Source organism: Schistocerca americana, chromosome 9 (genome assembly GCF_021461395.2).
Source record: "Schistocerca americana isolate TAMUIC-IGC-003095 chromosome 9, iqSchAmer2.1, whole genome shotgun sequence".
Lineage (NCBI taxonomy): Eukaryota > Metazoa > Arthropoda > Insecta > Orthoptera > Acrididae > Schistocerca > Schistocerca americana.
Genome location: NC_060127.1, coordinates 117,839,373 through 117,864,795, shown reverse-complemented (window position 1 = coordinate 117,864,795; position 25,423 = coordinate 117,839,373). Strand labels below are relative to the sequence as shown.

The window sequence follows — 25,423 nt, the reverse complement described above, 5'->3', positions numbered from 1 at the left end:
TTATCCTGAAGCTCCATTATTTGAAGATGAGACGACATTTAGGGGGGAAAAGTGATTTAGTTTTAGTGAGAGGTAAAGGTCTTCTGCAATGTGAATAATATTAGATTTTGATGATGAAAATGTCAAAAAGTCTACTTCTCCCATTTTCATTCACTAATGACTTAGGTAAATGTATTCTGGGGTAAACTGTCAGTGAAGAAATATGTTTGCTGCATAGAAGATTGTATTAAGGATAATGTGTCCTCCACAAAATGTCTTGTAGACAGCACTTTTGATAGTTGGGCATACTGACAAAAGTCTAGCGATAGATTTGCTCCTGTATGATTCTTGTCAACAATCTATTGCAGTCTGAACACAGAAACATTCATAAACAATATTCAAAGGAGAAGTGATTTACACTAACCATCACTCAGCATTAGCGTAGCACAAAAAGCAGTGAGGTATTCAGCCATAAAAATATTTGACCACCTTTGAAGTGATTTAAATAATTTAATGGATGTATTTTTATTGCTACATTTTTATGCACAGTATAAGAAAATTTTGCTATGGGGTGGTAGTGAGTAGGTAGGATCATGAAGCAGATTCATCAAACAATGTGCCAGATGGTCTCACAGTGTGAGAACAGCTAGAGGAGCAAGAGCCATATTGTACTGGGACAAAGGGACTGAGGATACACCTATCCCAATAGGCACCAACAAGTGAATCTTATTTATATTAACATACCACTACAGCCATGCTGTAGATGATAATTATAATGGGAACGTGTGGATAATTACTTCAATATCATTAAATTCATTAGAAAATGCTAATTACAAATTTTAGTTACTGTCACTGCTCACTGATGGAAAGGGTGAACCAATGAAGTGTGTCCAGAGAGGACAGGCACCAAACAGCTAAGATAGCCCACTGTTAGCTAAGATAGCCCACTGTTAGCTAAGATAGCCCACTGTTAGCTAAGATAGCCCACTGTTAGCTAAGATAGCCCACTGTTAGCTAAGATAGCCCACTGTTAGCTAAGATAGCCCACTGTTAGCTAAGATAGCCCACTGTTAGCTAAGATAGCCCACTGTTAGCTAAGATAGCCCACTGTTAGCTAAGATAGCCCACTGTTAGCTAAGATAGCCCACTGTTAGCTAAGATAGCCCACTGTTAGCTAAGATAGCCCACTGTTAGCTAAGATAGCCCACTGTTAGCTAAGATAGCCCACTGTTAGCTAAGATAGCCCACTGTTAGCTAAGATAGCCCACTGTTAGCTAAGATAGCCCACTGTTAGCTAAGATAGCCCACTGTTAGCTAAGATAGCCCACTGTTCGAGTAAAGACAGAATTGTTTCTTGAAAAACTGTTTCATATGACAATTGTACAATGCTGTGTTAAACAAAGGCAGCCTACAATTTTTTTTTTTTTCAAGGTGGCAACACATGAACTAGCACGTAAATTGCAACTCCACTTTCAGCCAGACTTAATTGTTAAAATTGCCTCGAAAAACCTATTTGTGCAATCTCAAGTTGATTCTACAATTGTGTGGAGCATTTCTGTGATTTTTGCAGTGCTCAGGAACTGGTGATTAATGACCAGTAATTCTGTTGTAAGTATTAATGATATAATTGCTCTGGAAATCTTTTTACTAATTTTTGAGATTAACAAAACTCAAACGAAACTAGTTGGCATCCTAACATTTTATGATTCTTACTATGGTTAGCCTCTAAACCTACCCACTCATCACACTATTATGCATTGTTCAGGGCATAAGTGCTAGAGCTCACGACAGAGAGGAAACCAGGAGGGACAAGGGCTATGAGACATTTTTAAAAGACGTGAGGTAATCAAGTTGCCTCTAGCTGTGTTAGGGAAATTGATCACAGAAATTTCTTGCTAAACTACACTGTGTTCATTAATCCCGGCACATCTCTAAGGTAGTAAGTTTTGCTTACTGTAACCCACCATGTAGGTTAGAGGGGTCCAATCTGCATTTAATGAGAGACTACATTTTACAACTGACCCTAATGTCTGTTACCACGTGCACGCACACGCACGCGTGCTCTCAGGATGATCAGTAAATTAACAGGAATGTGACAATATGTACACAAGGTTTAAGAACAAAGAAACGAGGGTGAAACAACATATGTGGATGAACATGGTGTAACAACCCAAGGGTTATGCTTTGTAATCTTTACTGCATCAATAAATAGCCTTTATCTCAACTAAAATTACAAGCACCATTTTTGTGCAAATATGAAAAAAATACCTATTTTTGCACGTAATTTCGTTGCATCCATATCAGTTTCAGTCATTAGCATTCCTTTGTTCCATTTGTAGTTTGCTTGAGCATTTTATATATATACTCAGAAAACAGTTACAGTAACTCCAAAAAGGTACTCACGGATTCGTATATTGAATTAAAACAGAAGTTGTTAGAATAGAATGCAACTATTAATACAAATCATATTGTAAAATAACATGTGAATTTTCACCTTCTATACAACTAAAATTATCACAGTTTACATTTTAATATCTATGTCACATTCTTTGAAAGTTATCTTTGATACTTTGTCTTTTGTGGTTTGTTGACAGCGAATGTGGCAGGGAGTTGTTCCGAGTTCTGGTTAAGTTACAGACAGTGTTGTTAATGTAATGGACTTGTTACAAGCAGTGTTTGCTGTCAATACAACTATTTCCAGATTTTGCCAGGTTTATATGGTGAGTGGTGGACTTAATGGATTTAGCAACAACATTTGTAATAATCTATTTCGGGTACTAAGGAAAGCATTTCAGTCATTTTGTAGCAAGTGTGGGTCTCATTTTTGGAGTATATGAAAGCAATTTAGCTGCCCCTGAACATACACATCACGATAAGATAAGTTGAAATGATCTTTTTGCCACATTTTTATTGGGCACTGCATTTGACAAATTTTGCTGTTTATTTTAATCTAATTTCCCAATGAGCTAGAGGTTTTAAAGTTTCCACATAGCTCAGAACTGGATGACAATGCAATATTAATTCTGTTGTCTGGTGTGTGGCAGAGAGTACTTCATGTTTCACTGAAATTCCTATCTTTTGCTGTTCCAAATGTAAATGTTTCGTGATAAACATTGCTGGTAAGTCTCCACACGAGCTCTCATCTCTCATTTTTAACTCCATGATCTTTGTGTGGAATATACATAGGATGACTCTTGTTAAGAAAAACTGAAATAAACCCTAAATTTATTTCATAGCTATGTTGTAATCTATCAGAATGTTTAAAATCAATTGAAAAATTTCACACACACAACACTAAGAAGCAGGAAATAATTATTTAAATCATCTTTTAATAACATGTTTATAAAATGGACTGAAAGTATGAAAATTTCTCCTAGCACCATACAATTCCAAACTACCTTATAGGTACCCCGAAAATTTGTGCTTGCAATTTGTAACAGCTGTTGCAATACTTGTAAAATTGAAAAAAAAAATGTTGAGTGCGTGGAATAGACAATAGTAAGGCATGTAGAGAGTAGCCGTCATTGAGAAAAATCATGCACGACACATCTATTGCGTGTGACCCACATTTTTTGTTTTAAATTTTGCAAGTTGTGATGTTATGTGAGCCTCATTGTCCTTTTTAACTAATTTGTGCCTGATTTTATTCTGAGAAGCTCAGTAATGTAAGTAAATACTATAAATGTATATGTGATTCAAAAAGTACTTTAAGTGAAGCGCAGCTGAACAGCAAGAAACACTTCAGCACGCAATCCCCACAACGATAGTAGTTGGGAATCGAGTATGGACTAAAAAAAATTGATTTATTAAAAAAAGACTTAATATGTATCTTGAGGAAAGAGGGCGTGTTGTTAGGCCGTTGCTCAGAACATATTGTTACATGTAATGAAAATTGCTATTGTAGTGATAACACTGAGTAAAGTATGTGTAATAGTTTACTAACATTATGTATACAAATTTTCTGGAAGTGAAGAATAGAAATATCTCATTTTTGGGAAAGGAGGTGAACTTCATTGTCGTCGCCGGCTATCAATCGACAGAATTTTAGGTGTACAAAGTTCACAAAAATACAGGAAAGGAAATGCATTCTCTATACTTTTCATTCAATATGCAACAACCTCTCAATTTATTAATTACAATAATTGGATTATGATCTTGTACAATAGTATGGTGCTGAACAACTCCACTGACTAATTTTGATGTAGCAAGACATGTAGTTTGAAGGAAGTTAGTGTACCAAGCAATCTCCTTTTCTAAAAGCAGACTGCTGTTTGATCGTATTTACTTACAACAGTGGTCCCTTAGGTATGATAAGCTACAAAAACTTGAGCTCAAAGCTATCCGCAATACGGCAAAGTAACCAACAGAGTTGTACTTTAAATCTTTAAGAACAATAACTTCCTCCAAATTATAATACATCAACTGGTGCAGAAGCTGATCATTTAAGGAGGCAGCAACCAAAATTCAGGTACCAGTTATGACTTGAAGTAAAGTCTCAATCAAAATCAATCTCTCCCTTTCCACAGACATATATAAATATTGAGAATTACCTATTTTCAGAATTACATGTATGGGGTTAGGAGAAATAATTTTATGCTTCTTAGTCCATTTTAAGAACAACTTATGTTAAAAATTAATATACATGATTTCTGTTTTCTACCACTGCCAATGTTATAATATCCATGTCACTGCAACAAGGGTGGAATACACATACTATACAATACTGATAATTCATCTATGCAATCCCATATGAATTATAGCTCAACAGTAGTTGGAGGTTGAGAATGGGGAAAAACATGCACACTGCACATGAATCGTTTTTCTGGAATGGAGACCAACAAGTGTTAATTTTACGTTGTCTTAAATCACCTAGTCACACAAAAAAAGAAGTTAGAGAATTGTACACGACATTTTGGAGTTAATTTCCAAATTGGCACAGCAGCCTTAAAAGACAGGTTATATAACAAAAACTAATCCGAGAGGCATTCAAAAGTTATTACAAAGGACATATGAAGACGAGTTCTAGTAACTTTTCAGCACTGAATGAGAGCAAAAAAGCATACTTCTGCAGTATAAAATGACAGTCACCTCAGCATGGTGAATATGTATCTTGGACTGGCAGAGTCCTTCCCACCATTAAGACGTGTGCCAAACTGCCCGATTGGCTGCAGCAAGTTGATGTTGTTACTACCCACAAAGTTCTGAGCCAGGTTGATAATCGTCGACATGAGTGACTGTTCGCCATGGTGGTATGCTGAGTGTTCAGCCACAGAGCCTGCCAACTGCGCGACTTTCACCTCCCTCTTGTCATTTCGTTTCAAGCAGGTGAACAGCACCTATAACAATGATGTGCATATTATTATAAATTAACACTGCAACAGTATAAGTTTTTCAACACATAGCAAACTGTGATCCTTCAAAATAATGTGTCTGACTCATTTTGCAGAGAGAGAGAGAGAGAGAGAGAGAGAGAGAGAGAGAGAGAGAGAGAGAGAGAGAGAGAATAGTGATGAATTGCTTTCGTTACCAGAATACATTTGTTTACAATTTGTGAATGTCTTTATAAACATGCACAAAAGTCAGAAAAATCACCTTTCTGACTTATTTTGTTTCTTGGCAATACCAACCACAAAACAAGAGTCAATTTCAAGAAAACTGGATTTTCTTATCATTGTCATCTAGTCTTAAGACTTAACCAACTGAATTACTGGGGGGGGGGGGGGGAGAAGCACTGTTAACATTCACAACCTACTTTGAAGAGTTTTACAGACCCACAGACCCCAAAAATGCTGTGATTGCCTGTGACAAATGTGGCAGAAATCTACATATTTTTACCCACTCCTTGGTTATTCCTTTCCCTGTGAAATTATACAATCCCCTATATTATTTTGTTTATGCCTTTTTACTTTTTTTAGCATCTGTACAGGACAGCAATGTTTCTTCTTCTTCTTCTTCTTCTTCTTCTTCTTCTTCTTCTTCTTCTTCTTCTTCGATATTTCGGCTGTGAACCAAATAACCATCGTTGAGGCAAGTCGGTGATAACACTATGATATACCAAGTTAGTCACCAACTTGCCTCTAAGATGACTGCATGATTAACAGCCGAAACATCAGTAGTAATACTGCTGTGCGAGACGCACACCCAAAAGATGGAAAATTCTATCTACCTGGGAATCTTCAAGAAACACACATGATTTTGTTTCTCAGAACTGTCAAATTTTGTGTGGTTTCTGTTTTTACCCACACTTTGCACTATACAACCAAAAAAATGTTCATGAATGTGTGGTCCAAAGGAGTTATTTATTACAGAACTGTCACTGACAAAAAATGAGTAATTTTTAATAACTACATTTCAGTGAGCAGAGTATCAGCAAATGCCAGTTCCTTCTCAAGCTGAACATGCCTGCCGCATTGCCCATTTTCGCGGTGCATGTGAAGCCTTGTCAGGTTGTGAGAGAAAGGGAGAATTCAATTATGGGACTTTCGTCAATCATTGCATCTCCAAAAAGATAAATTTAAGTAAAGCTAAGTCACATCTATTTCTGAAGAAATATTTTCCTGATTTCCAGAACTTGCGGCAACCCTGACATTGCATTAGCAGTTTTCATTTCATTCACAAGGCAATTGGAAACAGACTGTCACAGATATAATAAAATATTTATCTACAGTGAGAGTCACCCAAGTCATAACACCATTATAAATTTATAAACAATCTGACGTACAGAAACAACATTTCTGGTGAATGAAAATACTTTGACCCTCCTACCAAAATAGAGAAGCGATTATTTTTCCAGTTAAACTGTACTTTTTCTAACACATTTTTGATAGCTTGTGAAAAGGAGGCAACAAAAAGCGAAAGATGTGAAGGCACTGTCAGCACGCCACACCCAAACTGGAAATGATAGCATATTGACTTTTCTGGATGACTGTACAATGACACCACTCTTCCTGATGAAATTAATTATTGTTAAACCACATGAGAATCACCGACTGTCAAGAAGAAATGAGCATAAACATTTCATTAGTGAGCCAAGGACTACCTATTGAAAAGCTTATTTCATCTCTTAACAGACAATGCCTCTAACCACATTCAACATTCCTCAATAAGGTATCAGAACTACTACTGAATTTTGATCACTATAAACAGGCTACAATGAAGATGTCAGATAAGAAATCTGTAGAAAAGTGTAAGTCCTGGCTTTTGTGGTACACAAACAACAGATGCACCTGTGTTGCAGATAAAATGAATAAAAGTATACTGATACTTTTGAGGGCAAATTCGTAGAGCACAGATGGGTTAAAATTAAGGTACTATGGCAAAAAACAATAAAAATTTACATCAGCAAAGGCAAAGCAGCCAACAAGCATCATAAGCCAAGCTTCTTTACTGGATGGGAATAATTCTGTGAAACAAAACAGAACTGATAATGAAAATATGGGAGAACTGTTGTGGAGAGTAACACCGAGCAACTATTTTTCCAATTTTGACACAGTAACTTCCTTTCATCAACTCTTCTTTTTAGAAATACCATATGCATTGAAGTCTTCTGATAGTAATTCTGATACAAAAAACTATAATAAAACCCACCAAACTAACAAACTCACTTCTTAGGAAATCCCATTTAAATATTTCCATTGGTTCTGCCAAAACTCCCATAAGAACAATGTTATTCTACCTTATTTTTACCGAGTCGTGCTTTAAGAAAATGCTCGCTTTTAAGGAATAAACACAACAAGTCTGCAAATTAAAATCCAGCTTTTGCCCAATTCCTATTATGTCCAAGTGAGTTTCTGATTAATTTCAGTTTCACACTGGCCGTACTTCATGTTGTGCGATGGCAGTGTATGGTAATCTATTTTTTCAGTCGACATATCTAGATCGAATTCCATTGTAGTACTACCGGAAAAAGCTTTGAATGAATTGAAAAGCAATTTCCACTTTGCCTACCATGAGACTCTCACGTGATCTGACTTCACAGTCAACATGTTACAAAGTGCGAACCGTGTTGTCATATAGCTGACTTTGTAAGATTCATCTTTTTGTGGAGTTAAGGTATGCAAACCTACGAAGCTTTTGATAGAGCAAAAGCTGACAATCATCCACAATGTCCAAGACAATCTAAACAAAACTTCTGGACAAAGGGGGGAAAAGAAAACAGGGTATGATTTGGCACTGTCTTCATTGTTTTTTGAGAATGCCACACAATGAAGTTTTAAAATGCTGAAGCTAGCAGTTCCTCTGGCCGCAAAAGAATGTCAAATATTCAGCGATGTGGGAACTGTTCTTTTAACCCTCTAGCAGGTGTGTGTTTACAAAGTACACCGTGTACCCGCTTGTCTTGTGAACACATGTAAAGAATGGCTGGGTGTTATCAAGGCAAATAGGTATGAGCAAAAATCACTGTTTTATGTTAATTAAATACCAATAAATGAACTTATGTGAGCTAAAGCACTGTTTACTAAAACAATAATGAAATGAACTTTCATTGTATCACTCCATTGCCATCGACACTTCGATATAGTGTCCGGAGGATACAGTGGCCAAAGTGCAGAGTCCAACTTTCATTAAAAGCGTTGGGCAAGTTCGTTCATTTGTTCACAGGAGGAGGTCAACAGTGTCAATCTTTCAGCCAGTCAACAATGACAGAACCGAGGCGCACACCCTGCAGTCTTTCTCTAACTATTTAACTGAAACTATTTGGTAAAAAAATCCTTTTTGCTTTCTTTGTTTCTTTATGTGTCAGGTTCACAATGGTATGCCCATCATTTCGTTAATGGTCATTATTATATGTATGTGGAAGTAAGATACTGTGCAAAATTCGAAAAGTTTGTAATGAATAATAGTGGTCGCTATGATTTTGCATCTGGTGTGTATTACACAATATGTTGCAGCATATGAAATTTAGTTAACATACTGAATTTTCCTTTAGACTTGGCTGGAGGTCTACCTGTCACCTATTTTGAGGTAACTGACCTGACATCACACATTTGTGATCGTGCTGCGCCAGTGAAAGCCAGAGTGAAATATCCACAACATTCCTCATATTTCATAAATGGTTTCATATATTGAAATGATATTTTGTCAAATAACAGCACGCTTAGCGGAGAGCATTTGTCATTTGGTTATTACACAAAACTGACTTATCTACCATGTTATTCCAGTAACAGACTTTTTCGATGAAAGACTGATTTTTAAGGGCCATCAATAGCAGGTGAAACAATAATTGCTATGGGTTTTGGAACAACATAAGTGAAGACATCACACTTCTTTTGTACTGAAAATGTGATTTTTCATGAGCTACTGACCCTACTTTTCCTCTGTTCCTCACTTAAACTTAATAAACCACTTTTTCAGAATTCTTTTGCAACTGCATCTCCACAACATGTTAGTGAGGTGAAATTGTGTAAACTCTACTGCGTTTTGGTAAACAAGCCAATTTTAACATAGCAACCACAAAAATGTAGGTTTTACTCCAAATTCGCCACTTGTGATGCTTCTCTGGAAGTTACGAACTGTTAACAAGCCAGGTGAAAATAAACCACTCCATTTATTTCAAAATTCTTTTTAGATACTAACGAAGTCAGAGGTGACAGCAGATCTTTTTGAATGGCCACCATGGAAGTGTGAGAGTGGAGGGTGCCCACTAAATATTTACAGAACATGTGAGCATACACAAGTGCCCTGCCGTCTACGCATTTAGTGGCCGTGACATTCTGCACGCACTATACACAACAGTAATGACCCACTAAGGAGGCAACAGTGCAACTGCACCAGATCCCAGCCAACCACTTATGCAATTACTCATTTTCTCTCAGACAGCTGCCTCGTTGCTGGATTGTGATAATAGGTCATAATCTGAATAATTTTCTTGCATGTAATGTAAATTTCTCACTTAGCTCAGCATTTATTTTATATTACTGCTACTCACTTGGATGTACAACAACACAGTTTATCACTGTTAGCTGAAGCAATAATGAAGGAACAGCTCTGGGCTCGTTATTGTGAAAAACGATGGAACAACGCAAAACAGTTTTATCTGTAGTTGGTGCACTTCATACATCACACCTGCTCGAGGGTTAAAATGGTTTCAAGGAATGAGTAGTGGCAGAATTCTTGTATGCTAAACTATTCTACAAGACAAAGTTCCCTGAAGATCAGAATTCGAAATTTTAGTGTGTCAAATGGGTGATTAGACTGTTTTAAAAAACAGTCACTATCTCTCATTTCAGAGTACGTGAAGGGAGTGCAGTTGTGAACACAAACTCTAAACCACTGCAAAAATACTACACTGCTGTGATCAATGCGGGGTTATGAGACCAGAGACACTTAACACAGATGAACAAGCAGTTTTTATGCTATACTGTCTGCAAAAAATACCACGGAGATAAGAAAGGAAGACAGAATGATTAAACTATTGTGTGTAAATAGCAATGGGAGCCTGAAGCTGCTGCCACTGATAGGGAAATTTAAAGCTCCCACATGTTTTAATAAAATTAAGACACTGTCTTCTACTTACAAGTACAACAGCAATGCCTAGATGCAATCAAAGAAATCTCAACAAGATTTCTACAGCATTTAGATGCCAAAATGCATGCAGCAACTAGGAATATATTACTTACGAGGGCCGTTCAGAAAGTAACCTCCGGTTGATTTAAAAAAATAAACCAAGTTAAATAAAAACATTTTAATATATACATCTTACAACTACATCTTTGCACTATTTTTCTACATAGTCTCCATAGCGATTGAGGCAATTATCGTATCTCTTCACAAGCTTTGAAATTCCTTCTGCATAAAAATCACCCGCTTGTGCCTGGAGCCAGCCTGTGACCGCATCTTTGAGCTCTTCGTCGTCATCAAACCGCTGTGACCCGAGCCATTTCTTCAAATGCATGAAGAGGTGATAATCACTTGGCGCCAGGTCTGGGCTGTAAGGTGGATGGTTGATAACGTCCCACTTGAAGGACTCAAGAAGGGCCGTTGTTCTGCGAGCAGAGTGAGGACGGGCGTTATCGTGCAAAAAAACGATACCGGAAGTCAGCATACCACGGCGTTTGTTCTGTATAGCCCGTCTTAACTTTTTTATTGTTTCACAGTACAAGTCTTGATTAATGGTCGTACCACGTTCCATGAATTCAACCAACAACACCCCTTTGGCATCCCAAAACACCGTTGCCATCAGTTTTCTGGCAGAAAAATCTTGCGAGCCTTTTCTTGGTTTGGTAGGCGAATTTGAATGTGCCCACATCTTTGATTGTTCTTTTGTCTCAGGGTTCACGTACTTAATCCAGGTTTCGTCACCGGTCACGATTCTGTTTAACAATGGTTCTCCTTCGTCCTCATAACGTGACAGAAAGTCTAATGCAGAGGCCATTCTTTGAGTTTTGTGGTGGTCGGTAAGAATTTTGGGCACCCATCGTGCACAGAACTTACAGTAACCCAATCTTGCTGTCACTATCTAGTACAAGAGAGTCTCAGAAATCTGTGGAAAACCAGTAGACAACTCCGACATTGAGAAACATCGATTTTCACGAACTTTTGCATCAACTGTCTGAACGAGTTCGTCAGTCACCAATGATGGTCTACCACTCCTCTCTTCATCATGAACGTTTTCTCGTCCACTTTTAAATAAACGTACCCATTCACGGACAACTCCTTCACTCATAACTCTTGGTCCGTACACGGCACAAAGCTCACGATGAATAGCTGCTGCAGAATATCCTTTGGCTGTAAAAAACCTTATGACAGCACGCACTTCACATTTGGCGGGGTTGTCTATTGCAGCACACATTTCAAACTGCCACAAAAACTAAACTAGCGCAGGTACAACGTTCACTCGACCACGGCTTGATGCCGACTGACCTGTTGAGTGCGTGAACGCACAGATGGCGTCGCTACTCCCCCCACAACCCGCACTGTGGCCAATCGGAGGTTACTTTCTGAACCGCCCTCGTATAATTGACCGACATCCTGTACATCCAAATGAAATATTTCTGAGAAATATTAATGTTGACAATGCAGAAAAAGATAAATGCTACTTACCATTAAGTTAACACATTAAGTTGCAAAGAGATACAGCTAAAAGACACTTATACACAAGCTTTCAGCCACAGCCTTCGTTAGAAAAAGAAAGATACCATTCACTAACACAAGCAAGCACACCTTATGCACACATCTGCCAACTCCAGCATCTTTGACAAGAATCTCGTCTGACTCTAAAGCGGAAGAGCGAACCTTATCAGTTCCTTATCAGTGCGGTTATGCAACCGGAAGTGAATTTTCCAGCAACAGTAAGCTAAGTAAATATATAGGCGGCTGCAGCTCAGGCAGCGAAAAATTCTAAGTCCGAATCAAGGTCACGCGTAATACGACGCGTACAGCAACGAGTAACATGGGCGTGGCAGGAAGTAAGCCCGCGCGCCAGCGCAATGGCGGCGCGTATTGCGCAACCGGAAGTGAATTTTCGAGCAACACGGGCCTAGTAATACTAGGGCCCGTGTTGCGCCCGGCCGCGTCCAGCGGCTAAGTCCCGCTCAAGGTCACCCGCCTTACACAGCGGCATACGGTAAACGCCCACCCACCTCCCTGCAACCCACAGAAGAGAAAGATGCTTCAGTAGCTGAATTAGTATTTTTAATTTAAAAAAATCTCACGGGATAGATAAGGATGGTTCTCTTTATTAGGAATGGTAATACAAAGTGATATCTCCTTGTATTGCGCACGCGTGTGCGTGTGCGCGCTTTTCTCTCTCTTACGAAGGCTGTGGCTGAAAGCTTATATGTATGTGAACTAACGAAAACATCTGCAACCTTCGGAACTGGGCACTGGGCATAATACACTCCATTAAAGCCAAGTACAGGGGGCAGTCATCAAGAAATCAATTACATTACTCGAGAAGACAGAAATAATTATGCGTTGACATTTTACAGGCCATGCACAAGTTTGTTGCTGTGTGCAATTGTGTTTCACTACACACTGTTAAACTGTTTTGCAAAAGCTGATTGTAGGGCTATAGTTAGTGATAAAGACAACATTGTTCCACAAGACGAATTGAAAAAAATCACAGATGTTTCTGTCATTACAGTGTGCTGGAAGGAGGAAACACACAACTCTCCTTGATTTTTAAAAAATATATTCTGTAAAAAGTGAGATACATATTTACATTTATAGCAAATTAATGGTAAGTTTGTGATTAACTAGTTCTTACATCATCTAAATATGCTTTAATTATGATTCTAGGTCACCCCTTCCACGTACCTAGGCAAAACCCACATTTAAGCAAATCTCTACTTAAGGGAAAAAATATTTGGGTCCCCACCAATGTGTGCGATTTGTTGAAGAGGAGTTTTAGTGTATATGTAGAAAGATATGCGAATCTCACCTTCCTCTGACCAGGTTTGAATCCATCAACCAAGGACGGAATAGATCTTTCATTGTCACAATTGCTAAAAAGTACAAGTTCTTTATTGACAAAGTCTGCATAATTGACACTGTGTGTGTCTTTCTCATAGAGATATTGTTCTGGTAGACCCATTTCCTTCCTCCTCTTCGAATCCTGCATCCACGATGTAAGCCATTCCTTCCGTTGCTCAACACACTTCTTACTAAAGGCCTGCAACACAAAAGGTATTTTTATTACATGAAAACATACGCACATATTATGAACTATAAAAACACTACATATATGGACCATAGAGGTGATAAGAGTAATTAATAGCATGACAGAACAATTAATCTCCCTTCAACAACCAAAATGTTTATTACTGATGCACAGTAATCCACCCACAGCCGGCTGAAGTGGCTGTGTGGTTCTAGGCACTATAGTCTGGAGCCGTGTGACTGCTACGGTCGCAGGTTCGAATCCTGCCTCGGGCATGGATGTGTGTGTGATGTCCTTAGGTTAGTTAGGTTTAAGCAGTTCTAAGTTCCAGGGGACTGATGACCACAGCAGTTTAGTCCCATAGTGCTCAGAGCCATTTGAACTATTTTTAATCCACCCACAACATCTGTTAACTGATGTGCTTTGTTCTTTTTGTTTTCAACAGTCTTCAATTTACTCTTTGCGTCACCTTAAATACAGTAGGGTGTAATATGAACACTTAACAACACATCCGCTACATTTTAATTTTTCTGTAACATTACCATGACCTATAACATTTATTTTCACGAAGATTTTTGATGAAGTACATTGTATTCCTGTTCAAAGTCAGCCTTGGAACAAAGTGGAAAATGCAACAAGTAAAGTTATTTATAATGTAATGTAGCATTAGAGTGATAAGCAAGATTTACATTCTCGATGTGTTGGGTCATGGCTGCCTTTATTATAGGTTCACAGGGTTTGGAAGGTTGGAAGTATGTTGAGTGGTTACTTGGCCCGGGGTGTTTTTGGTGAGAAGGAGGGCAGAAATTGTCATGTGGAACATTGAGAAGAAATGTTTATGTCTGGCATCAAGTCATACCAACCTAAGACTGCACATCTAGCACAGACTGGCACTATTTCACACAGAAATAACAAATCGTGAAAGCCCATTAAACATACAGCCATCTTCAAAAGCAGTGTTTATTTGTATAGATAACTGAAATTTATTTAAATCTGTTTTAACAATACAATGAGCACAATGAAGGTTGCTGCTTGTCATTACAGTCAGATTATTTTAGTTGCCATAGTTGAGAAGACTGTCGACAGAAGATATTCCAAATCGTGCCAACATGTCATGGACAGAACTAGACAAGAGGCCTTGTTGCTAAAAAATAAAAATGATTGTTGCATATTTCATTAAGAATTCCAAAACAAAATGTGCCATTAGATTAAACTTCATTACCAGTAGTTCGTAAAATTTATGGTCTACATTTTTCATGTAGTGACTGCTTCTTTCAGAATAACAAGGGGGCTCTAATTCTAACAATGATTCCAAAAAGATAGGACCATACCACTAATAACCAAACGAACACTATTGTAAGTCATGTTCTGCAGTAACTTTAATCAGTGGCTGCAAGTAAAATGACTAGAAAGGACAGGATATAATATACTCCTGTGGAAGAAAATGTGAATTCTACAATGTAGATTTGCATGCTGGAGCATGAGCTCAATTAGCGAAGGACCTAGGTCTTTCTGCTTCTACCTTGAACACGATTGTGAGAAATCTGTCAGACATCAAAGCCAATGCAAGAGTCTGGTTCCATGACATTGAGCCATCAGCTATCAGCATATGATTGTTTGGATAAACTCATTGCAGCAGTTTGTTTGCATGACAGTGTTGGGAATTCCACTTGATGGCAACATCCTGAGAGAAGAAGTGCTTCAGTTTGCAGCAAAAATAAGGATCACCATCTTCACAGCATCAAATGGTCAGCTTGGTCAGTTCAAAACTTTTAACACTGTTTGCAAACCAGCTCTGTAGTGAAAGTGTAAGTGTTGATAGAGGAAATGTGGACCAATGGAAAAAAGGAACTGTACTCTCTAAGGATTATAATCCAAAACACTGACAAAACTGCTCTTTTTATAACATATTGCAAATTAAGATCTTACGTTTGAAAGGTGAGAAATGCCACAGTGGGAAACTGCGGAAGCAGAGGATAACCATTTCAGTTATGGTCAGTGCTGATGGATCTTAGAAAGTACCTCCTTTAGTAACTTTATTCCAACAGCAATGCACAGATTACCAGTTCCATATTCACACCCACCATTCAGGCACTGGATGCTAAAATGGGAGCAAAAAATAAAAAAATATTGCAGCTACTTGACAGACATCCAGCACACACTGACAACCTGCAGCTCAGAAGTGTTATGTTAGAGCTCCTGCCTCCTAACTGTACAAATGAGCTTCAACTATTAGATGTGGGAATCTTACATTCATTTAAAAGCATATACAGAAAAATGCTTGTCCAGAATGCCAAATTTATGCACAATAATGGCATGGAACCAAATTCTATGAAACATTTTGGGGCAGTAAACTGCTGTTAGACAGAAACAAATGCAATTACTTCAGATTCTTTTTATTAAATAGGCAAAACTTAAATTGTTTTACTTTCATATTTTAAACAACAAAGAGAATTACAGTAATTTTAATTTATTCATTTTCACTTGTTTGGTTTCCTATGCTTTCTAGGATTTTATACTTACTTTCATTTTACACTCTCAAGTCAGTCCACTGGAAAGTGTAAAAAGGGTTTTTTTTATTGTAAATGGTTTGAAAGAGAATCTGAGCAGCTCCATTAGATTGCTTGTGGATAGTACAGTTTACAGTCAAATTCTTCAGAAAAGCAAAACAAATTACAAAATGACTTAGACAAGATGTCTCCATGGTGTGGTAACTGACAATGAGAAACTTAGGTCCTTCACAGAAGCACTAAAAAAACTGGAATTTCAGTTACATAATAAATCACACACACTTAAAGGTTGTCAATTCAGTTAAATATCCAGAATTCTCTCTTATGTTTTATTGCTGCAGGATTATTCTGCAATAGTGGGCTAAAGTAAAACTCTGTTAGAATATCAGTTCTTGTCAGACAAAATTTAAAAATTAACTGAAAACCAAAACGATGAAAAATTCCATAATCCTGAAAAATTTTCAAATTTTTCCCAGGTGAAAAAATTCCCCCATTTTTCCCAGATTTCCTGGGATGTGTACACCTCGAAACATACAAGATTAAATTGCACTTCCTGTGGATATTTCTCTCCCAAAGCCAAATTGTGACACCATAGTATTGACAAAGGACATCAAGAAAGTTCAAAGTTAGCAAGCTTGTGTTTTATTATCAATAAAGGAAAGATTATTATGGAGACAATGAGGAAAATGGTTTTCAGAAACTACTACTAGTCACAAATTTTTGTTGCCTTGCTTAAATTATTCAGTAAACCAACATGTTCCGAAGTACAGACCACTTCTTCGTGCTATAATAGCAACACAAAAAGCACTTCATAAAAAACAGTAAAGTGGTTCTTTACACAGTTCATGTCCTGTGGCCATCTTTTGAAATATTCACTCCCATTCTCACTGACTACTGTGGCTCCTTCGGTCTTGTTAAGCAACGTTTATAAACTCACAAAGGACATTGAAAACACTTTACATGGACTGTGGTTAACAAAATCCAAGGAGCCAAAGCAATGGATGTAAATGACCACCACTAGAAGACAGCCATTCTGTATAAACAGAAATAGTGACAGTGCGTGCCACAACTGTAAAGAACAACTTTAACATCTAGGTGTAATTTGTTAAGCATTATCATTATTGCCATTGCAGCCTGAGGACGTCGTTTATTTTATGCCCACCCGTGATATTGTATGTTGCACAAACAATCTCACATGCAGCTTCAATTTCTGTCTTGGTGGATTTGTGGTTGTCTACTGTGACAAATACACCAGCTCCATTACCCATTTGTCTATCCTTTCAATACACACTTAAATTTCCCCAAAAAACTTACTTATGAATTTAAGGTAACCACCTTTTTGTACCTAGTATATGACATATGACACTGTATTTTATCAATTTTATTACAATAATATTTTTGTGTAATGCAAACTATAAAATGTTTTTGTTTGTACATCACAGATTTGGCAAGTGCCGAAGGCTACTATGCACAGTGCAAGTTTAGTACAACACCAGATGTGACACCCAGCTGGCCTCTGGCCACCTACCACAAGAAGAAATTATGCCACATCCCTAAGATGATTTTGATCTGATACTGAACTAAAGGAATTTATGTTCAATGTTAAATGTGTGTCTCAAAATTTATTCAGTCTCTTCTTGGCCACTCTAGAATCAAGGTCATTTTTATGCATTGGGTAAAACTTTTGTGGCCAAACATCTTATGTCATAGGGGAAATAAATGTAGAAGTGTTTTATGAAAAACAATATTCTTCAAACAATGTATACAACCTTACATACACAAAAAACATTATTTCATTTGTGCCTATTACGGACTTTTAACCAACTGGTTACAGCCAGTTTAATTTTGAGAAGTGACAGAAGCCAAAGCTGTATCTTTGGCTTTATTATACCTCAAGGCAAGTATTAACAAAAAAAGTGTGTGTTTTGAGGAAAGGAAAGCAGTCTAAACTGTTTGCTGTAAAAAGTTTTAACTCAGATTTCCTAGGAAATAATCCTACTGTCTCTCTAGTATTGGAAAATATTAATTTTAAGTACAACTGCTGGTAAAGAAACCAATGACTCATTCATTTTGTAGAGCACCTGTTTAAACAGTATCACTGACTGTGTGACTAATTATGTCTACAGGAAACAATTTTCCTTTATTTTCCATATCCTTCCTCAATTCAGAAATTTCAGATATTCATAAAATGATCTAAATGCATTCACATTAAGTTTCAGATGAACTGTTGGATAATGACAGGACAGAACAGTCATAACATTATAAACTACACCGAAGTGCCCAACTGGTATAGGCACGCATATTCAAACACAGAGAGACAACCAGGCAGAAGACAGCACTGTGGTTGGCAATGCCTATATAATACAACATGTGTGGTGCAGTTGTTAGATTGGTTACTGCTGCTACAGTGGCAGGGTATCAAGATTTAAGGAGTTTGAATGTGGTGTTCTAGACGGCACACAAGAGATAGGACACAGCATCTCCAACATAGCGATGAAGCAGGGGGATTTACCCGTACGACCATTTCACGAGTGTACTGTTAATATCAGGAATCTGGTAAAACATCAGCTTTCAGACGTCACTGTGCCTGCAAAAAGATCCTGCAAGAATGGGACCAATGACTACTGAAGAGAATCATTCAGTGTGACAGGAGTGCAACCCTTCTGCAAATTGCTGCAGATTTCAACACTAGGCCATCAACAAGTGACAGCATTCGAACCATTTAACAAAACATCGTTATGGGCTTTCGGAGCCGAAGGCCCACTTGTGTACCCTTGACGACTCCATGGCACGAAGCTTTACACCTCATCTCGGCCTGTCAACACCAACACATTGGACTGCTGATGACAGAAAATATGTTGCCTGGCCGGACGAGTCTCGTTTCAAATTTTATCGAGTAGATGAATGTGTACGGGTATGGAGACAACCTCACGAATCTATGGACCTGCATGTCAGCAGGGGACTGTTCAAGCTGGTGGAGGCTCTGTAATAGTGTGGGGTATGTGCAGGTGGAGTGATATGGCACTGCTGATATGTCTAAGTACGACTGATAAGTGACATGTGCATTAGTATCGTGTCTAATCACCTGCATCCATTCACATTCATTGTGTTTTCCGACACACTTGGGCAATTAAAGCAGGATAATGTGACACCATATGTCCAGAATTGCTACAGAGTGGCTCCAGGAACACATTTCCACATTTAAACACTTCTGCTGGCCACAAAACTGCCCAGACATGAACACTGAGCATATCTGGGATGCCTTTCAATGTGCTGTTCAGAAGAGATGTCCACCCTCTCTTACTCTTACTGACTTATGGACAACCCTGCAGATTCAGGTGGTGTCAACTCCTTACTTCAGGCATTAGTTGAGTCCATGCCACATGTTGCATCACTTCTGCATGCTTGAGGGTGCCCTACACAATGTTAGGTGGCAGGTTTACAAGTTTCTTTGGTTTTTCAGTATATATTATTTCATAACCAAAAAGTAGACAGGATATAAAATGTAGGCTGGCAATGGCAAGGAAAGCGTTTCTGAAGAAGAGAAATTTGTTAACATCCAGTATTGATTTAAGTGTCAGGAAGTCATTTCTGAAAGTATTCGTATGGAGTGAAGCCATGTATGGAAGTGAAACATGGACGATAAATAGTTTGGACAAGAAGAGAATAGAAGCTTTCGAAATGTGGTGCTACAGAAGAATGCTGAAGATTAGATGGGTAGATCACATAACTAATGAGGAAGTATTGAATAGGATTGGGGAGAAGAGAAGTTTGTGGCACAACTTTACCAGAAGTAGGGATCGGTTGGTAGGACATGTTCTGAGGCATCAAGGGATCACCAATTTAGTATTGGAGGGCAGCGTGGAGAGTAAAAATCGTAGAGGGAGACCAGGAGATGAATACACTAAGCAGATTCAGAAGGATGTAGGTTGCAGTAGGTACTGGGAGATGAAGAAGCTTTCACAGGATAGAGTAGCATGGAGAGCTGCATCAAACCAGTCTCAGGACTGAAGACCACAACAACAACAACAACAACAACAACAACAACCAAAAAGGGACCCATTTCACCATATTTCATAGTAATAAATGTTTATTTTGTTTCAAAAGACACTTTAAACAACATCCCTGTCATAAGATGCAGGATGTGCTGTATCTTCATCCACAGTAGTGCAACTCTGAAGGTTGATTAATACTATTAAACAGAAACACTGGGATCATAGGCGACACTAACATGGATAGGTTACAGTAAGGGCACTGATGATAGATCTGCCTGGATTCTGTTTTAATCCAGTTTCTGAGCCTTATCTTTACAAAAAAAAATATTAACATATGAATATTTACCATATTGATGCACTGATCATCATTGGGACCCCCATACTTAAATGTTATCCTATGTCGTCTCATGTCCATGAAATACTCCTTTGCCTCTTTGGATGTGGAGGTGCCCAAACCTGAAATTGTGTTTAAATGAAAGAAGAGACGTATGTTTAACACTTTAATTCATGTTGAGAATATTCATTACACAGAATGGCACTTCTGTTCTTTGAGTGTTCATTTGGAGTACAGAAATAGCTATATTAAAAAAAATACCTTTGTAGTACTTTATCTTGTAGGTATGCCAATTATCTCTTGAAGCTTTCCATTCATCGAACTCTGGCAGTGAGTAAAATGAGAACTCTTGGTTGCCTTTTGAAGCTTTCACAATAGGTGTTATAAATTCCTCCAAAAATGGGAGCTGGAGGAGGGATGGCCAATTGTGGTGAATGAAATTGATCAGCAAACCTTTGATGTGTGATCCATCCTGAAATTAGAAGTTAAAGTTTGTCAAGCAATTGTTTGCATATGAAAGACAGCATGAACCAACACACTGAGTGTCCATCTCCACCAGACTCATACATGGAGGGACAAAACTGTACTGCTCATTTACAAGCCCACTGCTGCAGTTAGTACTCAATATTCCACATAACATTACAAGTTTAGACAACAGGTGTTCTCTTTACAATCCTGAGCTATACTTTGGCACTGCCGCATTGTTTCTCTACAGTTCCAGATTCTTTTAGTTTGATAGTAACCATGTGGCTTCCTTCTTTAATGAGGCATTAAAAATACTGTCTATTGCAAGATCACTATCACTTGCACTGTCCTCTTCGGTAACCTTTTCTTCCCCATATCGACTGTTTTTTCTATTTATTCTATTTTTTATACTTATTTACTCTATTCCATTAAAATAGTTTTTGCAAATAAAACTGCAAACCTCCCTCTATGTTGCCCGTTCAAAAAATAATTTTCTTTTAATAAAGTAACAAAGTTTAGTGATATGGTGTATCTAACACAACTTCCCAAGTAAGCATGTTATTTCACATTGTCTTACTCTCGAGGCTGCGTTGAACGGTGGCACAATGCTCGTGATAAATTTGGCAAAGTCTAATTCAAGAGAGCAACCATTCAATGTGAAATTTTGCGTCTTGCTGGAAAAAATACTTTCAGAAACACCTAACTTCAGGAACAGTCTCCTAGAGTGTTGCCAGCATGTGGCCGGTCACACTTCACAAGACGCTGCATGCACCTTGCGAAATAGGCAACAAAACAAGCATGTGGCGTGCAAGAAAGAATTTATGGCCACTGGCCTCTACCACTCACTTCGCCAAAATGTCAAAGTAATTTTACTTAGAGTACAAGAAGATTATGTACTCAGTTGTTCATTTACGGAAGGGAAGAGAATAAAGTTTATTTACCTGGTCCTGATCTGTCATTATCATCATCTTTCCATATCTCAGTGTCTTTAGATCATTCACCGATTCATATTTCTTCTTGTACTGAAGGCCAACAATGCGAATTATATTATTTATTTCTGCATTTTCCATAATCTGTCAGAACAGAACATTGAACAACAGTTACACATTTCTGTAATGTAATTAGTACAGTGAAACTATCACCAAATTACAAACAAACACTATTTGTTTGGTCAAGGTGGGTAGGGATATTTGATAGAGGAGATGTACTTAGTTACAGAATAACAGCTATTAAATTTCAAAACCTAAACTGAAAGTGTAGAAAGCATTCAGATATATAGCATGGACAATCATATACTCAGAGTGAACACATATCCTGTTTGGTCACAATAAGTGCATGCTGTACATACACGAAAGCAGATATGACACGCAGAAATATTGGCAGCATTCGGTGACAAATCAATCATCTTCCACCTAGTGAATTTTCTCCACTACTCGTAGCACCAGAAAAAATCAACTTATTGTGGCCAAACTACATGTGAACATTACTGAGAACCTAATTTAATACAAACTAGTTTGAGCAACTTTCATTAAACTAAATGGATAATAGTTTGGACATGCTAATCCTTAACCTCCTATCCTACACCACAGCTCTCTCCCTTCACCATCTTTCCACAGTTGCTGTCCCATTACCGCCAGACTCCTTGTTCGCCACTGTGGATGCGACGTCCTTGTACAACATCCCCATGCCCATTGGCTTGCAGCCATGTAACAATACATTCCCAGCATCCACCTGACACCAAACCCCTCACCCCCTCTTGCCTAATTCTCCTATCCAACCACATCCCGACAATTATTTCACTTTTGAAGGCCAAATCTACGAACAAATCCATGGTATCATGGGTACTTGTGTGACAGCACCCTATTCCGACTTATTTATGAGCCACCAAGAGCAATCATTTCTATCACATCAAATCCTAAAATCTCTTGCCTGGTTCGGATTCATTGAAGACATTTTTATGATGCAGACTCATGGCATGGACAATCTTTTCTCTTTCCTCCATAACCTCAACAGCTATTCTCAAATCCACTTACCTCTTCCTTCTCAACTAAAGTCCCCTTATTAGATGTCAATCTCTGCCTGTCAGATTGTTCCATAGATAAGTCTGTCCCTATCAAGCACACCAAGCCACCAATAGTACTTCCACTTTGACAGTAGTCACCCATTTCATCCACAAAAATGCGCGCGCACGCCCACGCGCAGGTGCAGGCGCAGGGGTTGGAAGTGCTTTTAAGTGCTGTTCTGACATGAAGCCACGGAAACAGAGAGGGAAATCTTGATGGACGAACTAAAACCAGCACATCTCTTATTACACATTATCATTAATAATGCGTTTTTGTAAACTATCTACATCCTAAAATGTACTTACATTTAAATAAAGAACTTGTCACCTGAAAAACTTTCTAAGGTAATAACTGGACAATGCACCACAAAAGTTAAGCAAGTTTTCCAACTAGTTGTGGTGGGACTAGTTTTCTGTCAACTACATTAATGACTTTTTATGAACCAAGCAATAAACTGATACCAGCACAAGCGGAAGAAATAATGAATGCTAAGTAATGAGTTGACTTCTACAATGAACAGTGGCTGAACAACAGTTGACTCCAACAAGCATACAGGTTAAGTAAAATTTCAAGAGTTAACATCAAGAATGCCAACAGCACGAATCTTCTAAACATCACATTTGTCTACCATTCTGGAAGTGTACACTCCATTCCTGCTAGAAGTAAACGTTACTTTCAGTGCAAATGTGTAACAGCAACATCAGACAACATGCAAGGCAGCCCGGCCTCACCTGCTTGTGAGAAGCTTCGCGGACGTTCAGCAGCTTGCCTCTCAGTGGGAAGACGCCATATTTATCTCTGCCAATTACACCGAGGCCAGACACAGCCAATGACTTGGCTGAATCTCCCTCAGTAAGAATAAGAGTGCAATCCAGAGAATTTTGTGTTCCTGCATGGTTTGCATCTTCCAGCTTTGGTATGCCTACGATTGAAATAAACACATTAGTAGTATCAATGGTTTTACGGGTATCTGTGACACGATGGATTACCTCTGCATTGGGAATGCGCTGCACAAAAACTGCTTTAGATGGCCTAACAATACAAAGCATCAGAGGCGGGAGGAGGAGGTAACTGGGAAAAGGAGGAAGGAGCAGATGTGCAGACTATGCAACCGGTCCTCCCCTAAACTACCCATCCATTAAGGCAGCTGTTATCTGGTGCACTTTTGGCAGCGGCAGAAGAATTTTGGAGTCTTATCACACACAAACCACTTGCCCCCTCTTATTTGGAAGACTAGTTTGAATGAAGTCCTCTTAGATTGGCATACATATGAGGTATGGTTCCATTGATGATATGACTAACTTCCTTCCCTATCCTCACCTAATCCTGTCTTACTTTGTATGTCTATATATGTATATATATCATTCTGTAATTTGTCTGACATACTGTTTGTGCTGAATGTTCTAAGGATGCATGAATAAATAAATAAATAGTAAGGTAATATGTACCTTTCCCAGCAATCATCAATTATCGACAGCATGTTAATTTTAAACTGCTGGTTGTCATGGTGGTAATGGTGGTGGTGGTGCACCTTGCCAAAGTTGTGCCACAAGGATTTTCATGCACCCACATATGCTAGTTATGAAAATTTGCTGTTTCTGGTCTTTGCTATTCTCAATCTAACTTCATATATAAAGAAGCCATCAGATACAAACAATGTATAGACAATTTGGCAAGAACCTTTTGACAATTTCTGTAGCAATAAGCAGGCAATGGGAAGCACCCTCTGCCATACACTTCACTGTGGTCTGCAGAGTACATGTAGGAAAGACTTCACACAGCTTGAGGATTAAACAAAACTCATGAAGTGCCCAAAAATAACTGCAGTACAACAATAAGTGAAACTTCCTGGCAGATAAAACTGTGTGCCGGGACAAGACTAACTCGGGACCTTTGCCTTTCATAGGAAAATGTCCCAGGTTAGAGTCTCTGTCCAGCACACAGTTTTTATCAGCCAGGAAGTTTCATTCAATAAACCTGAAAAAACCAATTTTATCCAGTTCCAGACAACCCACAAAAACCCAAAAGAAATAGTTATCACACAGAATGATCAGATGATAAAGCAAGTGTACTTATCAAAATTCCTAGGCGTATACGTGGACAGTAAGCTGAACTGGGAACATCACGTCCTACAATCACTAAAACGGCTGACGTCGGCAACATTTGCTTTACGAATTTTGTCACGCTTCAATGACATTACCGTCTCAAAGTCAGCTTACTTTGGCTATTTTCATTCAGCCATGTGTTATGGTATCATCTTCTGAGGCAATACACCTGCCGCAGAGAAAATCTCTCACAGCACAAAAAAGAGCAATAAGAATCATTTGTGGTGTACCCCCACGAACCTCATGTCGAAATATTTTTAAACGACGTGAAATACTGGCAGCAACATCTCAGTACATATATTCACTGACGTGCTTCATAATAAATAACCCCACTCCGTATGAAACGAATTGCCTACATCATGAACATAACAC

At 38.3% G+C, this 25,423-nt stretch overlaps 1 protein-coding gene across 1 annotated transcript in view; it reads right to left on the bottom strand.

Annotated features, from left to right (window-relative positions):
* The window catches only part of LOC124551011 (DNA topoisomerase 2-like), a 146,397-nt gene that overhangs the window by 91,577 nt on the left and 29,397 nt on the right, over window positions 1–25,423 (bottom strand). Inside the window, exons 9-14 of the mRNA XM_047125855.1 lie at window positions 23,678–23,868; window positions 21,825–21,956; window positions 20,680–20,890; window positions 20,431–20,540; window positions 13,361–13,591; window positions 5,068–5,315 (exon numbers count right to left, since the gene is read on the bottom strand). Coding sequence (XP_046981811.1) covers window positions 5,068–5,315; window positions 13,361–13,591; window positions 20,431–20,540; window positions 20,680–20,890; window positions 21,825–21,956; window positions 23,678–23,868 — 1,123 coding nt within the window. The remainder of the gene's footprint in view (window positions 1–5,067; window positions 5,316–13,360; window positions 13,592–20,430; window positions 20,541–20,679; window positions 20,891–21,824; window positions 21,957–23,677; window positions 23,869–25,423) is intronic.